The 22659-nt window shown below is 39.3% G+C and overlaps 1 protein-coding gene across 1 annotated transcript; it reads right to left on the bottom strand.

Moving 5' to 3' along the window:
* Positions 1–515: 515 nt before the first annotated feature.
* On the bottom strand, positions 516–19859 carry CCDC28A (coiled-coil domain containing 28A). The gene is given in 7 exon segments (XM_010379506.2): positions 516–1083; positions 5490–5512; positions 8512–8666; positions 13634–13797; positions 16922–17121; positions 19621–19772; positions 19775–19859. Coding segments are annotated over 7 exon segments (819 nt in total). The 5' UTR covers positions 19845–19859; the 3' UTR covers positions 516–1028.
* Positions 19860–22659: the final 2800 nt, after the last annotated feature.

Raw genomic sequence — 22659 nt, 5'->3', positions numbered from 1 at the left:
GCCACCACGTCCAGCTAATTTGTGTGTATGTGTTTTTAGTAGAGGTGGGGTTTCACCATGTTGGCCAGGCTGGGTCTTGAACCCCTGACCTCAAGTGATCCACCTGCTACAGCCTCCCAAAGTGTTGGTATTACAGGCGTGAGCCACCGCGCATGGCCTGTGCTAAGCATCCTATACAACCTTTCTCACTTACTCCCCATATAACCACTACCAACTTGGTTACTGACCTCATTTTCTAGATTACAAAAAAAACAAAAAACAAAAAACCCAACCTGAGTAAATGTGCATGAACACAAAGAGCTAAGCGGGGGCATAACGGGGATTCAAATTAAAGTCTAAGTAACTTTAAAGCTCACATTCTTTCATCACACTAGTATTTAAATGTACACAAGGTACAGAATTTGCAAGGAAGTTCTAGAACCTCAAATTTTATAAACAGTTTACTTTTAAGGATTGAACCCTTGTATCACCCAGATTGAAGACTACATGGGTTTCTTCAAAACAGACAACAGAGATTAATTTAAAACAACTACTTTATTAAAAAATAGCAAATCTCACAATACCTATTTAATTTCTTATCACTGGCCACTGGAAAACACACCAGCGTGTGTACGGATTGTCTAACGTAAACTGAAGCTGGGCTGCCACAAGACACCTGTGCATCATCAGCTTGCGATCAACACTGGAATAAGTTTGGTGAGCTCGGGAAAGAGAAATCCCTCAACCCTGTCAAGAACATTAGCACAATGCATTTCAAGTATAATCCCATAAGGCAACAATATGAAGCATAGCAGCACAATCTCTGCATCACATTTCCTGATTAAGCCTTCAACAAGGCCTAGGCCTCCAGTTATGGCGAATTACGGCGAGTCACATTTACTAAAAGCAGAATGTGAAAACGATCATTGCACTTGCACTTTAATTACTTTAATTCCTTGTTGTGGAAGATGATTCTGCTACTGGATTTGGCTGGAAAAGTAAAGACTGCTGCTTCTCTTCAAACCACAAGAAAGCAAACTGCATTCATTTTAGCTAGCAGAAGTATTTGGAACATCTTGTGCATCTGCCAAATGGAGTTTTTGTCTGAATTCATCAGTTAAGAAGATTTTCATTCTATAAGGGGTATTTCTTTTACATTTCTGAAAATTACATTCAGGAGCAAAGAGAAAGAGGTGTTTAAAAAAGAGATATGCTCAAAGGAAAAGCTCTTGTGTTGCTACTGAGACACTCAGTTGGGGTAAGACAACTTTTAAACGTAGTAAATTATAGACAGAATTTGAAGACTTTTTTTTTTTTTTTAATTTTAGAGATAAGGACTCACTTTGTTGCTCTGGCTGGAATGCAGTAGTACGATCATACTTCACTGCAGCCTCAAACTCCTGGGCTCAAGCAACCCTCCCACTTCAGCCTCCCAAAGGCACATGCCAACACACCTGGCTAATTATTCTTTGTTAGAGATGGGGGAGGAGTCTTGCTATGTTGCCCAGGCTGGTCTTGAACTCCTGGCCTCAAGCAACCTTCCTGCCTCGGTCTCCCAAAGTGCTGGGATTACAGGTGTGGGCCACCACACCTGGCCCAGAATTATTTTTAATGTGTCAATAATCATTTTCATAGTAAGGAGCTGATTAGAGACAAATATGACAAGACACTAGATTTAAAAAATCTTTTGAGAAGACACCACTTTATCATCTTTGGGAAAACAATTCTGTTTAAAAGTCCAAAAATAAAATCATTACAGCTCTAAAATCTTTTCTATAATTCTCTTAATTGTTCCTCAAGAAGACTGGAAATAGGACGGGAATCTTGCATGGATTACTCATCCTTTCTTACGATCACTGTCTTTCATTTTTCTCACTGACCTGTATTTATCCACCTGTTACTTATTTTTCAAAACCCAATTCAATGATATGAATACTCTGAAGGCAACTAAATGCTTGCAGTACATGTATGGCAGAGGTTGCAAAAATGTACAGACATAAGCATTGCCATCAAAGACATTCTCGTCCAGTTGGAAGGCTGAGATTTAACACACGTAAAAATCAACATCATAATATAGGGCAGAATGCTAGGTTAAGGTACAAATGAAACCCTTTATGGAAGTGGTCAGCTTGAATGTAACGTGATAAGGAGAACAAGGAGGTGAGAGTAAATCTAGGTAGGAGGTACAACCTGAACAAAGGCATTATGATGAGAATGAACATGATGTGTTTCTTGGGCATCCAGAAAACCAGCCTGAGGGGAATGAAAAAGAACGAAAAATATAACAGCATGTACAGGTTGTGACCAAATTATTAAGAACCTTTAAAATAGTTGACATGGTTTAAATAAATTAGTAAAAAATAGAAATGGCAGGAATAAAGTGATGTTTCCAGAATATTAATTTTGTAGCAATGCCTAAAGTTTAGAGCAACACTGTCCAATACTGGAATCACACCTGGAATCCAAGCACTTTGGGAGGCTCAGGTGGGAGGACTACTTGAGCCCAGGAGTTTGAAACCAATCTGGGCAACATAGCAAGAACCCATCTCTTAAAAAAGAAAAAAACAAACAAACAAAACAAAACAAAACAAAAAAACAGCTGGGCATAACATACACCTGTAGTCCCAGCTACTCAGGAGGCTGAGGTGGGAGATCAACTGAGCCCAGGGAGTCGAGGCTGCAGTGAGCCATATCATGTCACTGCACTCCAGCCTGGTGACAGAGCAAGGCCCTGTCTCAAAAATATATATATAATATTTTAAGAACTATTTCAACATGTAATCATTATAAAAATTGAGATATTTTATGTTCTTTTAAGACTATTAAGTCTTTGAAATGGCTTAGTGGCTACTATATTGAACAGTGCAACTCTACACCTGGAACAGAAAATTGAAAAAATATGGACTCAGGCGATGAGGTCCTGGATTATCATGCAGAGAGTGAAGGAAGAATAAAAGCAGAACTGATGATACTGATGATGCCTGACAACTGTAATAAAGAGATGGCAAACAGACTTCATATCCAGATCCAGGCTCAGTGGCAGAGAATGCCATGTCTGATTAGTAATGTCTGCCATGGTCCTAGAAGGCATTTTAAAATATTCTTGAAGACTGAATTAACAGAGGCAGTCATGACAGAGAGGGAAATTATGAGGGGAAAGTTTAAGTACTGAGAGAACACCTATTACAGGTGAGGAAACTATGGTTGCCAGATTTTGTTCAAGGTCATATGGCTGCCTACCAAGCATTCCAAAGCCTACACTGTTGTATTATATAGGGTATTATGCTGCTATGTTTGTGGTGGCTAAATTCCACCACAGGTTGAGTCACAGAAAGTGGTAAAATAAAACAAAACAAAAAATTCTAAATGTTTAACAAAAACTCACAAAAAAGGGCTGAGCATGGTGGCTCACGCCTGTAATCCCAACACTTTGGGAGGCTGAGGCGGGCAGATCACCTGAGTCGGAAGTTCAAGACCAGCCTGGCCAACATGGTGAAACCCCATCTGTATTAAAAATACAAAAATTAGCTGGGCATGGTGGCAGGCACCTGTAATCCCAGCTACTCAAAAGGTTGAGGCAGGAGAATTGCTTGAACCTGGGAGGTGGAGGTTGCAGTGAGGCAGAGATTATGTTACTGTTTCAGCCTGGGCAACTGGGCAAGACCCGTCTCAAAACAAACAGACAAACGAAAAAACCACACAAAAGGATAGGAAATACTTAAGTGTCATGGCAGAGAAAGAATATAAAGCACTGAAGGAATACAGTAAAAAGAACTTCTTGCAGGAAAAGCCCCTTGATTAACTCAAATCTTACCCCCTTCTTTCTTTCTTGACAATAATCTTACATTAATCTCTCCCCACAGTTTCTGTAGCACCTTATTTTCTTCATCTGCAAAATGGAGGGCATAACACTACCTACTTCCAGGTAGGGCCAAATAAGATAATGCACATACCCCTTTATACAGTACTGGGAAAATAGTAAGTATTCATGAAGATTAGCTATTAACTGCCATTATAGGACTTCTATATACTTCTCGATTTCTTTTGCCCAGGCTGGAGTGCAATGGCACGATCCCTACTCACTGCAACCTCCGCCTCCCAGGTTCAAGCAATTCTTCTGCTTCAGCCTCCCAAGTAGCTGGGATTACAGGCGCCCTCCACCACACCTGGCTAATTTTTGTATTTTTAGTAGAGACAGGGGTTCAAGATGTTGGCCAGGCTGGTCTTGAGCTCCTGACCTCAAGTGATCCACCCACCTCAGCCTCCCACAGTGCTGGGATTACAGGCATGAGCCACTGTGCCTGGCCCCAATTTCTTAATTGTTGTTACTGCACAATTCAGCAGTTAATAACGGTTACAGACATGAGCCACCAAGCCTGGCCCCAATTTCTTAATTGTTGTTACTGCACAAATCAGCAGTTAATAACAGTATGAATATAATCTTATAGCAATAATAGTAATTTTTATACATATATTTTGGAAATTTTCACATATGCATCATCACATGTAGCAATTACCCTGTATTACAGAGAACACTCTGAGATGCTAAACAATTTGCCCAAGGTTACATGATCAAAATGTAGAACCAAACTTCAAAAAATTAAATCTCTACAACCAGTATCCTTTCTATGTCAGTAACTGGTTCAAAGGGAATGTCTCACCTCTCAAATTATTTTATAGGCAGGATCATTTCTCATTGTTCTTTTGTACCTTACCATTGTGCCTGTTATGTTCAAAAGTACATTTTGAAAAGTTCTTAAAATAATTGCTCTCAATTTAAACGTCAAAACCTGAATATTCTACATGTGTCTTGGTGATCTCCTTTAAGTTAATCCTATAAAACACTAAGTACATTTAATTATGAAATGTCATTTCACAAGCTATGTAAGCATCCCTTGAAGCCTGCATTTTAATAATATCTAGTTTTCAATTTTATGCACCTAAAATATCCTATGTGATGATATTAAATTAAGTATAGTATATATGTCTGAATATCTCACTGCTGGTTAGCCTCAGAATCTAAGCTTCAAAATAATTTACATAGCAACTAACCTAATCCTTAGTTCTCATGATAAAAAACAACAATTTGTCTTAAAAATTCAAAAACAGTACAAAGCAAAGTAGAACAAACCAGAAGCAAAATTTCAGTATAAAAAACAACAAGAAAATTCCATTCGGAACCCAAAGCGGGTAGGGAATGGTGTCTCAGGACTGTAATCCCAGCACTTTGGGAGGTTCAAGTGGGAAGATCGCTTGAGCCTGGGAGGTTGAGACTGTGGTGAGCCGTGATCATGGCACTGCACTCCAGCCTAGGCCACTGAGTGAGTCCCTGTCTCTGAAAAAAAAAAGACAAAAAAGAGAAAGAAAAGAAAAGAAAACCAAAGAGGAAGAGTGATGGCCCTAGGGAATAATACTATGTGTCTTTTCACCATATCTAAAACTTGATTGAGACTATTCATCAGAAATTGTAAGTTGTAAACTTTTCACCGTTGATAGTAGGCAAAGGATACATGGAAGAATTCAATTCTTCTAACTGCAAAACAAATAAACAAATTTATTTTTAATTTTTATAAGATCAATATAAATAATTGTTAACTATTTGTTTTTAAATAAATTATTTTTCATTTAAGCTTTCTTGTGCTGCTCACGGTGACTCATGCTTATAATCCTGGCACTTTGGGAGGCCAAGACGGGAGAATTGCTTGAGCCCAGGAGCTCCAGACTAGCCTGGGCAACATGGTAAGACCTCATCTCTACAAACAATAAAAAAATTAGATAGGTGTGGTGATGCACACCTGAGGTCCAGCTACTTAGGAGGCTGAGGTGGGAGGACTGTTTGGGCCCAGGAGTTTAAGGCTGCAGTGAGTTCTGTTAGTGCCACTGCACTCCAGCCTGGGTGACAGAATGAGATACTGTGTCGGAAAAAAAAAAAAAAAAAAAAAAAAAAAACTTTCTGTAAATGAAAAAGCAAAGTACTAAAGAAAAAAACTTTCAAAAAATTTTCAGGCTAAAAAATTCCTTTTTGCAAAAATAATTATAAAGTAGCATTAACATGTTTATGAAACAAGAATATGAGGAGAGAGGCCAGGCATGCTCTTGCCTGTAATCCCAGCACTTTGGAAGGCTGAGGGGAGAGGACTGCTTGAGCCCAGGAGTTTAAGACCAGCCTGAGCAACGTAACAAGATCCTGTCTCTACAAAAAAATAAAAAGAATACGAGCACAGAATGAAACTAGATTATAAAAACTGGAGTTTTATAAGTATTCCTAAAACCAGGCATAATAATAATCATCTCTAATAACAGTTTTTAAAAGAAAAAAATTGCCATTTTAATGATCAAAATCTTTAAAACCATCATAGATTACCAAAAGATTTCATGTCACTCAATTTTCTGTATGAGGTAGAATTCATCACCCCTTGTCTTAGTCTGTTTGGGTTGCTATAACAAACACCATAAACTGGTGGCTTATAAACAATAGAAATTTACCTCTTATAGTTCTACAAGTAGGAAAGTTCAAAATTAAGAAGTCAGCAGATCTGCTGTCTGGGGAGGGCATGAACCACTTCCTGGCTCATGCAACAGGAGGGCTTTCTCCCCGTGTCCTCACTTGGTAGAAGAGGCAGCAGGTTTCTCTTGGGCCTCTTTTATAAGGACATTAATCACATTCTTGCCTGAATCACCTACCAAAGGCCCCATCTCCTCCTACCATCACCTTCTAAGTTAAGATTTCAACATATGCTTTCTGGGGAGGACATAAACATTCAGACCACAGCATTTTTATCTTACAGAAGGAAAAATCTGAATTATAAAAATGTTAACTAAATGGCTCAATGTTGTTCAGTTATAACCCAAATGCAAACACTGAACTAAACGAAGGCTTTCTGGTTTCAAATTCAGTGTTCTTTTCACTATACCACTGTTATTCTGCTAAATTTATAGCAAATTATACTTATTATCTGTTAAGAGGAAAAAAAATGTAAAACATGAACTGGTAAGGCCGGGCACCGTGGGTCACACTTGTAATCCCAGCACTTGGGGAGGCCAGCGTGAGCAGATCACTTGAGTCCAGGAGTTCAAGACCAGCCTGTACAACATGGTGAAACCCCACCTCTCCTAAAAATACAAAAATTAGCCAGGCGTGGTGGTGCGTGCCTATAGTCCCAGCTACTTGGGGGTGCTGCGGCAGGAGGATGGCTCAGTTCAGGAAGTTGAGGCTGCAGTGAGCCGAGATGGCGTCACTGCACTCCAGCCTGGTGACAAAGTGAGACCCTGTCTCAAAAAACAAACAAACCATGAACTGCAAATGGAAATACTTGCAAGACTGAATATGACAGACATGAAATAAAAAGATTATAGACTCGAAATAGTGAAAGTATTGGCATACAAGTTCTCTCACATTTACTTATTCAAAAGAGAGAAAAACAGTAGAAATTAACCCTTTTTGTCAACAGTTAATAGGGAATCTAAAACTAATGTGTTGAATTCAATTTTTATTTATTTTTGTTCCAAAAAGGATTTAAAGAGGCAAATTTAATTAACATTTCTCAGTGTAACAATCATACCTCGTGTTATGTGCTAAACTGTGTACCCTCCAAAATTCATGTTTCAGTCCTCACCCCCAGTATCTCAGAATGTGAGTAGATTTGAAGACGGGGTTTTAAAGAGGTAATTAAGTCACAATGAGGTTGTTAGGGTAGGCACTCATCCAATGTGACTGGCAGGAAGAGCAAAGTTGGGCACTTGGCATAGAGGAAGAAGCCATGTGAACATGACGGCTACTACAAACTGAGAGGCCTCAGAAAAAATGCAGCCCTGCCACCGTGAGCTCCAACTTTAGCCTCCGGAATTGTGAGAAAATAAATGTCTGTTGTTAAAGCCACCCAGTCTGTGGTACTTTGTTTTGGCAGCCCTAGCAAAGTAATACATATGGCAATGTACTAAATTAGCAGAAATACCAAATGTAGCTCTGTATTTAAAAACAAGTAACCACCACCTGAGTAAATAACACAAAATGTATTAATCACATCAGGAAAGGTCTTTTTGACTACTATCTTCTGTATCTTAAGATTTTATTATATCTGTACAGAAGCAAATATTTTGCTTTCAGATTTGCCAGCATCTGTATTCTGAGAATACATACTTAGATGTAAATATGATAACTTCCTTGGAACATATTTCTTGAAAAAAAAAGAGGAAAGTTTTTACAACATGGATGAAACCTGAACATTAAGTAAAATAATCCACTTAGGCCACATACTGTATAATTCCAGTGATATGAAATGTCCACAATAGGCAAATCCATAAAGGCAGAAAGTAGAGTAGGGGTTGCTAGGGGATGAGAAGAGGGGAGAATTGAGAGGTACAGGGTTTCTTTTTGGGATGGTGAACATGTTCCGCAATTCAACAGCGATCTGCACAACACTGTGAATATGCTAAAAACCGTGTGATTGTATAAATTAAAATAGTTCAAAGGGTAAATTTTTTTGCAATAAAATTTTATTTTAAAGAACAAAGAAAAAGAATTACACTTACATCTGACAGAAGCCTATCCAGATTGGAGTCACTGGCTGTTTTTCTCTTATCCTCAGGAAGTTCCTCTAACTCCCCATAGAGCTCCAAATTCAAGCGAGCTAATTTCTCCTGCATTCCCCGAACATGTTCCATCTGTTCAATGGAACATTCATTTCCTTGAGAACATTCCAGAACATTAATAATGATTAGGACAGTTCAAACTAACAGCATTGAGTAAAAACACTTAAACTCTAGGTGCTCTAAAAGAAACAGGTTTTCTTTCTTCTGTAAATTAGATAATTATTAATATTTTCTGTGTTTAATAACAAATCAAATTTCTGACCAGGAAAACAATGACCAACCTAAGAAATGACCTTGGGTACTAAAGAAAATCATATAGGAAATATTTCAGGCCAGGCGTGAAATATTATAGGCTCACGCCTGTAATCCCAGTACTTTGGGAGGCTGAAGCAGGTGGATCATGAGGTCAGGAGATCAACACCATCCTGGCCAACATGGTGAAATCTAGTCTCTACTAAAAACACAAAAGTTAGCTGGGCATGGTGGCGCACACCTGTAGTCCCAGCTATTCGAGAGGCTGAGACAGGAGAATCGCTTGAACCCAGGAGGCAGAGGTTGCAGTGAGCTGAGATCGTGCCCCTGCACTCCACCCTGGCAATAGAGCGAGACTCGGTCTCAAAGAAAAAAAAAAGAAAGAAAAGCATATAGGAAACATTTCTTTTTAAAAAGAAAAATCAGGCTGGGCATGGTGGCTCATGCCTATAATCCCCACACTTTGGGAGGTTGAGGCAGTAGGACTGCTTGAGCCCAGGAGTTCAAGACCAGCCTGGCAACATGGCAAGACCCTACCCCTACAAAAATATTTTTAGAAAAACACACATTAGGTAGGCATGGTGGTGCATGCCTCTGGTCCCAGCTACTCAGGAGACTGAGGCAGGAGGATTGCTTGAGCCCAGCAGGTGAAGGCTGCAGTGAGCTGTGTTCAAGCCACTGTACCCAAGCCTAGGTAACAGAGTGAGACCCTGTAAAAAGAAAAAAGAAAGAAAGAAAGAAAATCATCCCTTAAGTAGAGAAAATATGTTTTCTTCAACAGTAATATAATATGTAGAAGCAAAACAGAACCATCTAATCATGTCATTTGACAACTACCGTTTTAATTGAGTGACCCAACATTTTACAATAATTTGAGTGAAATTAAGAGTTCTAGGCCCAAGTGGCTCATGCCTGTAATCCTAGCACTTTGGGAGGCCAAGGCTAACGGATCCCTTGAACCCAGGAGTTTGACATCACCCTGGGCAACATGGTGAAACCTTGTCTCTACTAAAAATACAAAAAAATCAGCCAATTAGCCAGGCGTGGTGCTATGTGCCTGTAATCCCAGCTACTTGGGAGGCTGAGGTGGGAGGATCACATAAGCCTGGGGAGGTTGAGGCTGCAGTGAACCATGATCACACCACTGCACTCCAGCCTGAGTAACAGACCGAGACCCTGTCTCAAAAAAAAGAAAAAAAAAATAGAGTTCTGGCTGGGCACGGTGGCTCACACCTGTAATCTTAATACACTTTGAGAGGCCAAGGTGTGAGAACTGCTTGAGTCCAGGAGTTGAAGACCAGTCTATGAAACATGGCAAAACCTCATCTCTATAAAAAATACAAAAATTAGCTGGGTGTGGTGCTGTATGCCTGTAGCACCAGCTACTTGGGAGGCTGAGGTGGGAGGATGGCTTGAGCCCAAGGAGGCTGAGGCTGCAGTGAACTGTGATCATACCACTGCACTCCAGCCTGGGTGACAGAGAGAGACTCTATCTCAAAAAAAAAAAAAAGTTCAATAACGACTTCAAATGTGAATCATTTTGCCAACCAATTATGTATTCTCCCTTTAAGAAATATTAAAATATTTATGAAACATGAAAAATGTTATGAAGCATGAGCAACACTATGTAATATTTTTAATTGTATACATAGTTGTCAAGACAACTTAATTGCTAAAGGATAGGTCTTACATTATGTATTGACCAAGAGTCCTCTGAAGTAACATTATCTGCCCAGAGCAACTAATTTATACACATAACATATTATCTTTTCATTCAGTTTAAGTACAGACTCTGCAATCCCTTGACAGTATAATTTTTTCAAAAAAAACCTTTCTATTTTTCCTAAAGGTACTATATAAGTAAAATATACCTCAGCTAAAGTTGAAGAACATATCCTGAATAAATATGAATTGATGTAAATTATACTAGTTTCCTCTAGCCAGCTTTATAACATCTTCATAAATGGACTATACTATATTATGTTAAGGACTACTAATATTGAAGCTAGTTATGGCTCTCTCAAAATCGTCCTTTCTTCACAGTAAAATATGTCATATTTCCTCTCTTTTAGTCACGTTTTTCAACATTAGTAATCTGGAAGGTCAAGTGGAAGAAACAGAAATATCTCAAGATATGTGTTTGTGTGTATGTATGTTTGTGTATATGTATGTACATGTACAGTAAAAATATAAAGAGGTAGAAATCATACGGGAAAAGATGAGAGTCGGAGGACGGATCTAGGTGACCCACCATGAGAACAATAGAAGCTTCAGAGGCTAAAAAGGAAGAGATGGAAGAAAAATAATAAACAATAGAAAATATGTTACGTGAGATGAAAGATGAGTCAGCAGATATGAAGGGCTCACTGATTCCCAGGCAGATTGATGAGAAAAGACACAGTCCTAAGCATATCCTGGAAAATGCCTAACCTTTAAAGATAAAAGAAAAACATCTTTTAATCATCGAGACAGAAAAATATAAATTACCTGCTAAGAATGAATCTGACTGGCAATGGAATTCTCATCTGCAACACTTATTATGAAGAGTAATCAGTAGGATAACAGACAAAGACAAGAAAGGACTTCAATCCAAAAACACAGAGGCAACATAGAGTAGGGGAGGAAAGGTGCTGGGAAAAAGCAAAGACATGGAAGTGGTCCAAAGATACATCGTAAGGGTTGGAGGGAAGAATGGAGAAGAGAAGGGAAGTGAAAATACTCTGAAGATACCACCTTACTGGGATGGGCTAAAGCAAGGAGGTAGGGTACAATAAAGTATTTTTGTGAAATAAATAATGAATGCGCTTTTAATGTCTTCTTTTCAAATATTAGCATAACCAAGACTGGAAACCCAGAAACTATGAAAAAAAAGATACAGACATGTTTGAGAATGCAAAAAGTAAAAATTTTTACAAAGTTAAATATACCATAAACAAAGTGCACAGACACAACAAATTTGGTAAACAAAAATAAACACATAATAGAGGTCAGACGGTTAGTATCTAAAACATAAAGGGCTCTTTACAAGTGACAACAACAAAAGGATAAATAACCAAGTAGAAAACTGACAGAAGGTCCTGAAAAGGATCTATCAAACAATCTACCAAACACACATGGATCTTCAAACTCAATTGCCATAAAAGACATCTCACTTAACACCAAGAGACAGGCAAAAATTAAAAGACGAATAATACCTACTGCTTGGTGGGAATTCAAGGAAAAGCATTCTTTCATAAATTGTTTATGGAACCTAGAAGTGCAGTATTGTTTTTCTTTGCAAAGCAATCTGCATACTTCTATTAAAGTTAAAATTACATATATACTTTGACCCAGCAATCCCACTCATGAGAATCAATCCCAGAAGAACAGAAGCACCAGCCTAAAGACCTATGTAAAAAGATGTTCACTACGCCATTGTGTTTGGTGGCTCAAAATAAGAAACAAAGTAATGCCTCTCAATAGGGACATGGTTGAATAAACTAGAGTATATTCACAACTTGGAATATCATATTGTCATTAAAAAAGAATGAACTAGAGCCATCCTAGGTGCATTAGAGAGATTTCCATCAGATATTCTTTAGTGCAGGAAAGCAAGATACAGAATATCTTATATAAGATACCATTTGTATTAAATAATGAAAATAAAAATATGAAAAGATATATACCTGGATTGCTAACAAATGGTTGGGATGAGGGGAAGTGGAAGTAGCAGAAGGGATAAGGAAGGGAATGGGGAAGTCAAGTAACAAAAACATGGGGGAGGGAAAGAATACTTTAAAAAATCAATACGTATGTGGACATTTATGCATTTGTATAAGATTATACATCTTCTAAAATACTGGGGAAGTTAAAAAAAATTTTTTAAAGATTATGCATATTATTGAAATTGCCTTTTAAAATATTGAGAAATAGGCCAGGTGCGGTGGTTCATGCCTGTAAGTAATCCCAGCACCTTGGGAGGCTGAGGCGGGCAGATCAGGAGGTCAGAAGATGGAGACCATCCTGGCTAACACGGTGAAACCCCATCTCTAGTAAAAAATACAAAAAATTAGCCAGCCGTGGTGGCACACGGCTGTAGTCTCAGCTACTCGGGAGGCTGAGGCAGGAGAATCACTTGAACCCGAGAGGTGGAGGTTGCAGTGAGCTGAGATCGCGCCATGGCACTCTAACCTGGGCGATAAGAGCCAGACTCTGTCTCAAAAAAAAAAAAAAAAAATTGGGAAATAATCTTATCATTAGAAAAAGCTTACAAATAAGTTCCAAACTGCACATGAAAAATCTGACTATCTTTTGTGAACTCTGTGACTATCAAAAAATACCTATTCAGAATTTTTAATGGGACAATCAGTTAACCATTCTTATATCCTCATGAAAAAAACAAGAAAACTGGATTCTTTTAATTCCTAACTTTAAATCAGGAATCCTGGGAAAGAAACAAGTTTAAGCTTAGGAGGGTAAGGGAAAATGATCTTGATACTTTCAAAATGAAGACACTAAGTCTAAAATATTTTAACTGACCAAGACTGTCCCTCATAATATTTGTTAAACCTGCAAGATACTTATTCCATAATAGCAATACTACTTTAACATTTCAACTAACCCTCCCTCTTAAAAAAAAAAAACTTTTTCCCAGAAGTTTTAGAAGGCAAATTATATTCTAAGACAAAATCTAGGATGATTGCCTTTATGCCTGTGGGTTGTTTTTTTCTTAAAAGAAACTGGCACTTTGAAAAGGAGAGTAAAATACACACAGAAAATAGGATGCAAACATCTTAGAGAAAAAAATAGTAGAGAAACATCTACTGCTTACCAAATGCTTGAAGTTTTCCAGAGTGGAAATCATTCAAAAGACTGAGCAGCCCTCTCTCCATCTCCTGAACATCTGAGACATCAGTGAGGAAGGAGTGCTGAATCGGAGTTGACTGAGCGCCTTTTCCCTCTCCACCCTGAGGTTTGGTCTTTTCTTTCATCACTCTGTAAAGACGATGCAATTAACTTTAATTCTATCTTTTTAGGCTCGTCTAGATTAAGCTTCTGCTGAATTTTTTAGTGAAGTAAATGGAATTTCCCTTAAAAGCCAGAAATCAAATAGAGTCAATACTAAATAAAACAGAAACTCCAAGCTAGAAACCAAAAGAAAAAAGAGGTTGTGAAAAACCTCAAACAAATGTCTAAAATATAACTACGAAGGCATAGAAAAAGTTTGATTAAAGCATTGATATAATACGCTAATTCTTTGGACTGCAGAAAAGAAAACTTGTCTCTATTATCGTATGTTTTACATTTCATTTCTCAGTAAAACATATTACACCTTTCCCTTCTAAACTTTATTTGTTCCTTGAACTCTCAGTAGTTCTACAAGTGGTTATGGGGTCCCTACTCTGTAGCCGACATTATCCACAAACGCCCAGTCTAAGGAGAAGGGAAGATATTTAAATTCATAATCACCATGTAATGGAATACTAAAAACTTGTTATCATCCTTGACTCCTCCAACTTCCTAAGGCTCCTACATGCAGTCGTGAAGTCCTATCAATTATACCCACAAAATATCTAATCTCTCCAGTTCTCTTTCTCCTCTGCCGCCATCCCATCTCTTAACCAAAGCGCTTCCCAACCAGTCTCCCTATCTCTGTGTGTGATCCCTGATCTCCCTTTTCTCCCCACTGGGCAGCCAAGTCCATTTCTAAAAAGTAAAATCAGATCATATAATTTGCTTAATTAAAAATGCTTCAGTAGGCCAGGCATGGTAGCTCACGCCTGTAATCCCAACAGTTTGGGCAGCCCAGGCAGGAGGATGACCTGAGGTCAGGAGTTCAAGACCAACCTGGCCAACATGGCGAAACCCTGTCTCTACTAAAAATATAAAAATTAGCCTGGTGTGATGGCGCACACCTGTAGTCCCAGCTACTCAGGAGGCTGAGGCAGGAGAATCCCTTGAACCCAGGATGTGGAGGTTGCAGTGAGCTGAGATTGTACCCCTGCACTTCAGCCTAGGAGACAGAGCGAGACTCCGTGTCAAAAAAAACAAAAAAAAACAAAAAAAAAAAACTGTAGTAGCTTTGCATTGCCTGCTGAATATAATCTAATATCCCTAAGAAACCCTATCCTCCCTTGTCTATGCTCTAGACACTGAATCTCTTTAGTTTCCTAGAAATCCATTCTCTTATCTTCTTACGTGCTAATCCTCTGCCTACATTAGCATCCTTCCACTTACTGCCATCTTTGGCACACTACCTCCCACACATCTTCAAGTCTCAGTTTAAATGCTACTTCCTCAGGAGGGCCTTTTTGGAACCCCTAGACAATATTAGTCCTTATTACACATGTCTGGCATATACCAGGCTCTCAAATGCTTGAGTGATGATGTTATGCACACTGTGATACAGGAAGAGAGAGAAGCAGTTCGTTCAGCCTGAGGCCAACCAGAGAAGGCTTCCTAAAAGTGGTAAGTGAGCGAAGACTTAAAGAACAAGTAGCGGCTAAATAGGCAAAATGGGAGAAAGAGTAATGCACACGACAAATCCTGATATGGAAGTATATTCAGTACTCAATTTTTACATAATGTTGAATGAAGACATCTTCAACACAGCTGTCCTCACCACAATAAGGATAAGATAAATAGGGTATACCAGGGAAGGTAGGGGAGGGGGGAAAAAAGAAACAGACTATCATATGAAAGAAGTTTAGAATAGATACATTGTGGACAGTAGGTCAATAACAGTTCTTCCCAAAGCAAGGGCTGCATTTTATATATTATATACATTATATAATACATCGTTACTCAAAGTGCTGCCCACAGAATCAATTTCACTTGTGAGCTTCTTAGAAATGCTCATCTGAAGCCCCGCATCCCACAATGATGCAGAATCTGTATTCTAAAAAAATCCCTGAAAGATCCATATTCACATTTAAAATCTGAGATAAACTATTACAGAGCATAAGGTTTCAGCATGACAAACGTATTTTTTTCCTCTCAAATTTAGAAGTTTTCTCCAAGTAAAGTTTCACATCAATTCATCAATTAATAACCCTCTCAGAAAACAAACACAAAAGATAAAACAAAAACCTGTTGATTCCTGCTTCAATGTTATTTCACACTCTCACTCTATGTTAACATAATTCAACAATAAAGAGGGCACACAGTGAAATAATACTATGTGCAAAGGCCCACTGTAAGTACTGTCAGGCACACAATGATGATCCCGGCCCTCAGAAGCCTACATCTACAAGAGCGTATAGAAATAAAACTACCAGTAAAAATGACAATGATACAAATAAACTGCTTTTAAAAATATAGCAAAAGGAGTGATTACTTTTAAAATCTCTTGGTTTTCTTTTTCCATCAACTGTAAACTTATTCAAAATCTGACCCTAATTAAACTCCTCCACGATGAAAACCCCATTCTGATAATTTATTTGAAGGAAATCCTCAAACCTCAAAACTCCTGTTTATCATTTGGTACTCACTGGAATACTTCTTTCAAATGTTCTCTTGTCTTTGGCTATGTCCCTTTTGTTTCCATAAAGAGAGATCATCATCAAGGCAGTAATCTCATCTTGTATTAGGTGTAAACCCAGTGGCTACAGAATGCAACAGGCATTTCCTTAGCTAACTTGCCAGGGTGAGACTGGATGTGAGCGTAAATTTATTTAATAATTAGAAGATTGACATTACACAACACTTTTTTTCTCTAAAGCTATAATCTTTCCTTCCAAATATCTAATACTATAAAATACTCACATACATATAACAGTAACATATAACATAGTTAAACTTGTCACTTGTTTCCTTTAAATATCCTGAGTGCAAATGATGTTCACCAAATATTAATAATGATTATTTCTAGGTGGTAGAATTTTTGCATTTTGAATTTCTTCTTTGAATTTTTCCTGTGTTTGAATTTTTATGAAAAACACAAATTATTTACACAAAAACAATGACATCATTATTTTTTAGAAATAAAAACTGCAAGCTGGGTGTGGTGGCACCCACCTGCAGTCACAGCCCCTCAAGACTAAAAAAGTGTTTTAAGAAGTTGAGTCAGGATTTACTTTAATGGCATTTTACTGTGAACATGTAAAATAAAAGAATTCACCTTTTTAACTTTGGTCGCTGTGAAGCTGACTGTGATGCAGGATTTGAAAACCCTGTGCTTTTACTCACTGGAATGGCATTTTTTTTGGCATTGACAACCTGAGTACAGTGGGCACTAAAAGACTTAGGACTCCTCCTCTTCACTTTCCGCTCTTCCATTGTTTTAAGTTCCTTATTGCACCACGGCCAGCTTCTTAAGACCTAAATAAGGAAATAATACAATTATATATGTATGCTATAATATGCAAACATGAAAGAAATTCAAAGACCCATTTCACAGGTCAAAAGAGGATCAAGAATTCCAGAGGGCATAAGAGAAAGTTAGAAAATGGGTCTCTGAAGTTTAATCTACTCCACTATGTACCCATAAGCCCCTAGTAAATTGTCTGGTAGACAGTTTTGTTGTTGTTGTTTTGTTTTTTACCATTTTCTTTATTCCCTCATCCTACAAGTATTTACTGATTCTCTTCCACAAGCCAGACACTATTGTGGGCATTGGGGAGACGGCACTGAACAAAACAAGATGTTTGCCCTCAAGAAGCCTACATTTTACAAGGGGAACATTATATAAACAATAAACAAATGATCCACATAATATTCCCGGCCTGATTCAAGCTTCAGGTGGCCTTTAGGTCTCTCTTCCAAAATGTATGCTCAAGAAGAACCAACTAGATTCAAACAGATGTATAACTGTCAGGGGGATTTTAATCAGCATTTTTTTTTTTTTTTTTTTTTTTTTTTTGAGACGGAGTCTGGCTCTGTCGCCCAGGCTGGAGTGCGGTGGCCGGATCTCAGCTCACTGCAAGCTCCGCCTCCCGGGTTCACGCCATTCTCCTGCCTCAGCCTCCCAAGTAGCTGGGACTACAGGCGCCCGCCTCGTCGCCCGGCTAGTTTTTTTTTTTGTATTCTTTAGTAGAGACGGGGTTTCACCGTATTAGCCAGGATGGTCTCGATCTCCTGACCTTGTGATCCGCCCGTCTCGGCCTCCCAAAGTGCTGGGATTACAGGCTTGAGCCACCGCGCCCGGCCTTAATCAGCATTTAAAAAATCAAATAGAAGCCTTACTTCAAACTACTAAACAGAAATCAGTTTCTAGCTAGGGCTAACAATAATTCTAGCATGGTGATCAAGGGAAGTTCTAGAAAATCAAACTTGTTTGTTGCCTATTTTGAATATACTTTGTCTAACCATTTCCAAACAAACATGAATTTTATGATACATATTTGGTTTTGCCCGTATCAAAAAAAGTTAACAATGTGAAGTTACAGACGGCCCTTCCATGGGGAATATGTGTAAGGCCTCCTAGTTATCCCTACACAATTCCCTTACTTTATGTATTAATCCGCTCTATTTTCTAACATCTATCTATTTAAAAATACCCTTCCAGCCGGGCGCGGTGGCTCACGCCTCTAATCCCAACACTTTGGGAGGCCGAGGCGGGCGGATGAAAAGGTCAAGAGATCGAGACCATCCTGGCTAACACGGTGAAACCCCGTCTCTACTAAAAACACAAAAAAATTAGCTGGGCGTGGTGGCGGGGGCCTGTAGTCCCAGCCACTCGGGAGGCTGAGGCAGGAGAATGGTGTGAACCTGGCGGGCGGAGCTTGCAGTGAGCCGAGATCGCGCCACTGCGACAGAGAGAGACTCCGTCTCAAAACAAAACAACAAAAACAAAAAACCCTTCCATATTTTATTTGTGCATAGTGTTAAAGTTTTCTTAACTTCATCATTTCATGTATGGTAAGATGAAGAATTTATATGGCTATCTACCTCATCAGGTTGTAAATTGCCTTCTAGAAACATTAGGCCGTTTTTTGCATGTTGTGTTTAAGCATGCCATGACCATTCAATAAGATTCAAACCCATTGCTGTCGCTTAAAATAATTATTTGAGAAATTCAATGAAAATTTTTTTCCTTTTGCCTGGACTTAGTGCCACTGGCACTGGAATTTAAACCACTCAGCTTAAATTGGCTGACGCTAGACAATCACAACTGGAGCTACAATACTTCCAAAGAAGAGGCTTTCTGGGAAAGGCTCCAGTGCCCAGTCTCTAATCCCAGATACCACTGAGTGTCAATCCACTTAAACCTTGGCTAACAATTTTTCTTTTAAGAATAATTTTGGTAACAACAGTAATTCTGGTGTTGTTTCAACATGCAACACAAACGAAAGTCTGAAAGATGACTGAATAGAGACGATGGGATATTAGTTCTCCGAAGAGGCAAGGATCTGTAAAAATTTATGATACGCATAAACACGCTGGCCTGAAATTTCACGATGCTAATACGCACTTGGTGGTACAAGAGAAAAAAAAAATCTAGGAAGTAAAGCAATGCAAATAAACCAATGGTGGTCTAAACCACAATATTCTGGAGAGCCAGCACTCGCGATTTCCTCGTTTTTGGAAAGTCACCTCTGTCACAAGAGCACTGAAACCCTTCTTGTATATCAACAGCAAAGAATGTTTTAGAGAAGGCATAAGTAAACTGCTCATAGTTACTTATTCACACAGTGGTTTTAAGTGCCAAGTCTTGCCTCCAAGCAGTACCCCTGGAGGTCCCTCTTGACATCACCTCACTCCCCTTCCCCAATCTGCCTAAGCGATGACCCTTCACCGCTCAGTACCCAGCAGTGACCAGAGTGGTGGGAAAGGCCTAAAGGGACAGGTTGCGGAGGTTCCTTTGCTTCCACTACATACCTGAAGAAGGGTATTGGGGCCCCCTTCCGCAACCCGCAAAGACCCGACAGCCTCAGAAGCCACCGCCGCAGCCACAAGCACAGCCCGGGTCACATCCCGGGACCCGCGCCTCCGCAGCTCCCTTTGTTTACGGAAGTGACGTAGAGGCACGGCCTGCATGCCCCAAGCGGAAGCCCCGCCTTTTCCCGCTCCTCCAGTGTCACTCTTGTCTCCGCCCTCGGCATTTCATTGTTTCCCCTGTCCTGCCTTTAGCTGTAACTCCGGCGGGCGTGGAAAGGAAGACTCATAGTTGGGCGTGTCGTTTTAGGCTCTGTGACCCAGGAGCAAGACGCAATAGGCAGGTGCAGTGGAAGTAGAAACGGGCAATGCAGTACCCTTCCCGGAAGCTACTCAGCGCTTTGGTGAGTGTCAGATCCCTAAGAACTACAATTCCCAGAATGCTGTTCGAGCACTCCCGAAGGCGGAACCAGAGTGTCGTAGTGCAACTGTTCCTTGGTTGTTTCCGATTGGTTGCCCGGACTTCTCGCGGCTAAACTAACTGGCTGGAAGGCGGCGTGAAGAAGGTGATTCTGTTCAGCGACCATGATGCTGAGCCCGTAAATGAGAGTCTGTTACCACTATTAATAGCTATTCTGTTCGGGCCCTACACATAACGTTATATCTAAACCTCTCTACAGTTTTATGGGTAGGAGTTATAATCTCCTTTTTACAAATGGGGAATTTGAGGCTCAGAAAGGCTAATTGTTGCAGGTGTCTCTCTGTCGCCAAAGACAGTTCTACTTCCACTATACTTAAAGCCTCTGGAGAACGACTTGCAGGCTGAGAGAAAGAGATCTATCTTAAATGAGGGAAGAAATGCACGTTTCATTGCCTGGTCTGGGTAGCCTTTCCGGTGTGGGAGTGGGAGGTGGGAAGGTTTTAGATTCACAGGTCCTTAGATTGAAGGGACTCTGGAGGAACACCACATACCACCCCCGCATTAGCTAATGGGGAAACCATATCTAGAGATTGTATCCATGCCAGAAAAGGCAGAGCAAAGACAACTCCAGTCTCCTGGCTTCTAGGATAAGATGTTCTTCCACCACCCACCATTTAAAAATAAAAAATTCTGAAATGTTTTTAAAAGCACAGAGTAAACACTTAACGCACCCACTATCCAGAACGAACAGATTTATGAATGAAAGAAACAGAGCATTACAGATAAAGCAGGTGTCCCCTATTCTCAGTTCCACTCTACTACCACCTTCAGGGAGGCAGCCAGGATCATGAATTTGATATGTATCTTGCCAATCTAGGTTTCTAAACTTAAACTATTACTATGTATTATAAACAATATGTAGAATGGTTTGGGGTATTTGAAGTTTTATATGAATGCTATTTTGTGTATTGATCTGCAACTTGATTTTTTCACCAAATTCTATGTTTTTGAGAGCTATCCACATTGATAAATATAGCTAGACTTTATCAAATAGATTTGCCACAAATAATTTGGGAATTCTAATAGTGATGGATGTTTAGGTTGTTTCCCATTTTTCACCGTTACAAACACTACTATACAGTCTTCTCAATATCTTTTCCCAGTTTCTCCTTTTAATTAATCTCAAATTGTCTTATTTATATGAACAGAGCTCGCAACTGGTGATTCACATGCCACTTTTTTTTTTTTTTCAAATTGGTTGCTAATGGCTAAAATTGAAAGAATAAAAAAAAGGATCTGTGGCATCCCATGAATTAATGGGAAGATCTGACTACATTAGATCTGCGTTGTAGCCTGGCAACAATGGTTCAAGCTGAAAAGCATCTGCCTCCTTTACATCAGTTCAAGTAATATCTAGTTTTTCTTTATCTTTAGTACCCAACTGAGCCCTGTAGCATTTGTGTTTACAACCTGCAACATGATGTAGGGACACAGAAAAGCACCCTTCTAAATGTACATATTTCAGGTATTCAGAAATAGGTATTCAGATTTTGAATACCTATTTGAAGTCCCTATTTCAGCCACACCCTGTGATAGGAGGTCAGGATGCATCTATCAACAAAAGGTATAAGAGCTTTATAGTCAGAGATTTTATATTCCTGATATAAGAGACTGACAAATTAGTATGCAAATAAAATAGTTTTCATTTAGTCAGATAAGACTTCGAAATAACAGCTTAAGTTCAAAAGTAGTTTGTACTGAAGGAGAAGTATCAGGGAAGGCCTTCCCGAAAATGCAACTTTGAAGTAGAGATATGAATGAAGTGCATGAGCCAGCCGTGGAATGATCTGAGGGAAAGGAGTCCTTGAGTGCCAGGCACGGTGGCTTTTGCCTGTAATCCAGCACTTTGGGAGGCTGAGGCAGACAAATAGCTTGAACCCAGGAGTTGGAGACCAGCCTGGGCAACATAGCAAAACCCCATTTTTACAAGAAATGCAAAAATTAGCTGGGCATGGTGATACAGGCCTGTAGTCCCAGCTACTTGGGAGGCTGAGGTGGGAGGATCACCTGAACCCAGGAGGTCAAGGCTGCAGTGAGCTATGATCATGTCACTGCTCCAGCCTGGGTTACAAAATGAGACCCTGTCTCAAAAAAAAAAAAAAAAAAAAAAAAAAAAAAAAAAAAGAAGAAGAAGAAGAAGAGCATCCTTGAATAAAACATATGGCTAAAATGCAGGCCATTAGGCAAAATGAACTTTAACATGTTTGAGGAAGCAGAGGGTTAGTGTGGTGACATGTACTGAGCTAGGCACCGAGTGACGCAAGATAGAGTTGTTGTAGAGGTACAATTTCAAGTGTGATTTCTTTTATCTAAAATCTAGAGTCCCTCCCTGAAAGAAATGATCTTTCAGGTTTTCTATATTTTCCTTTAATTCCATTAAACTGTAAACATCCCTTCTTTGGATTAACTGTTAAATGTATACCTTGAATAAATTACTCCAATCAGATACTTTCTTCCTGAGGATTATGTTTAGAGGATGGGAGCTTTGATTAACAAGACCCTTCCCCTGCCTCCCAGTACTCATACATTGTATAGCATAGGTAGGTAAGGAGGAGTACTGC

Source organism: Rhinopithecus roxellana, chromosome 4 (genome assembly GCF_007565055.1).
Source record: "Rhinopithecus roxellana isolate Shanxi Qingling chromosome 4, ASM756505v1, whole genome shotgun sequence".
Taxonomy (NCBI): Eukaryota; Metazoa; Chordata; class Mammalia; order Primates; family Cercopithecidae; genus Rhinopithecus; species Rhinopithecus roxellana.
This window is presented reverse-complemented; position numbering and strand designations above follow the sequence as displayed.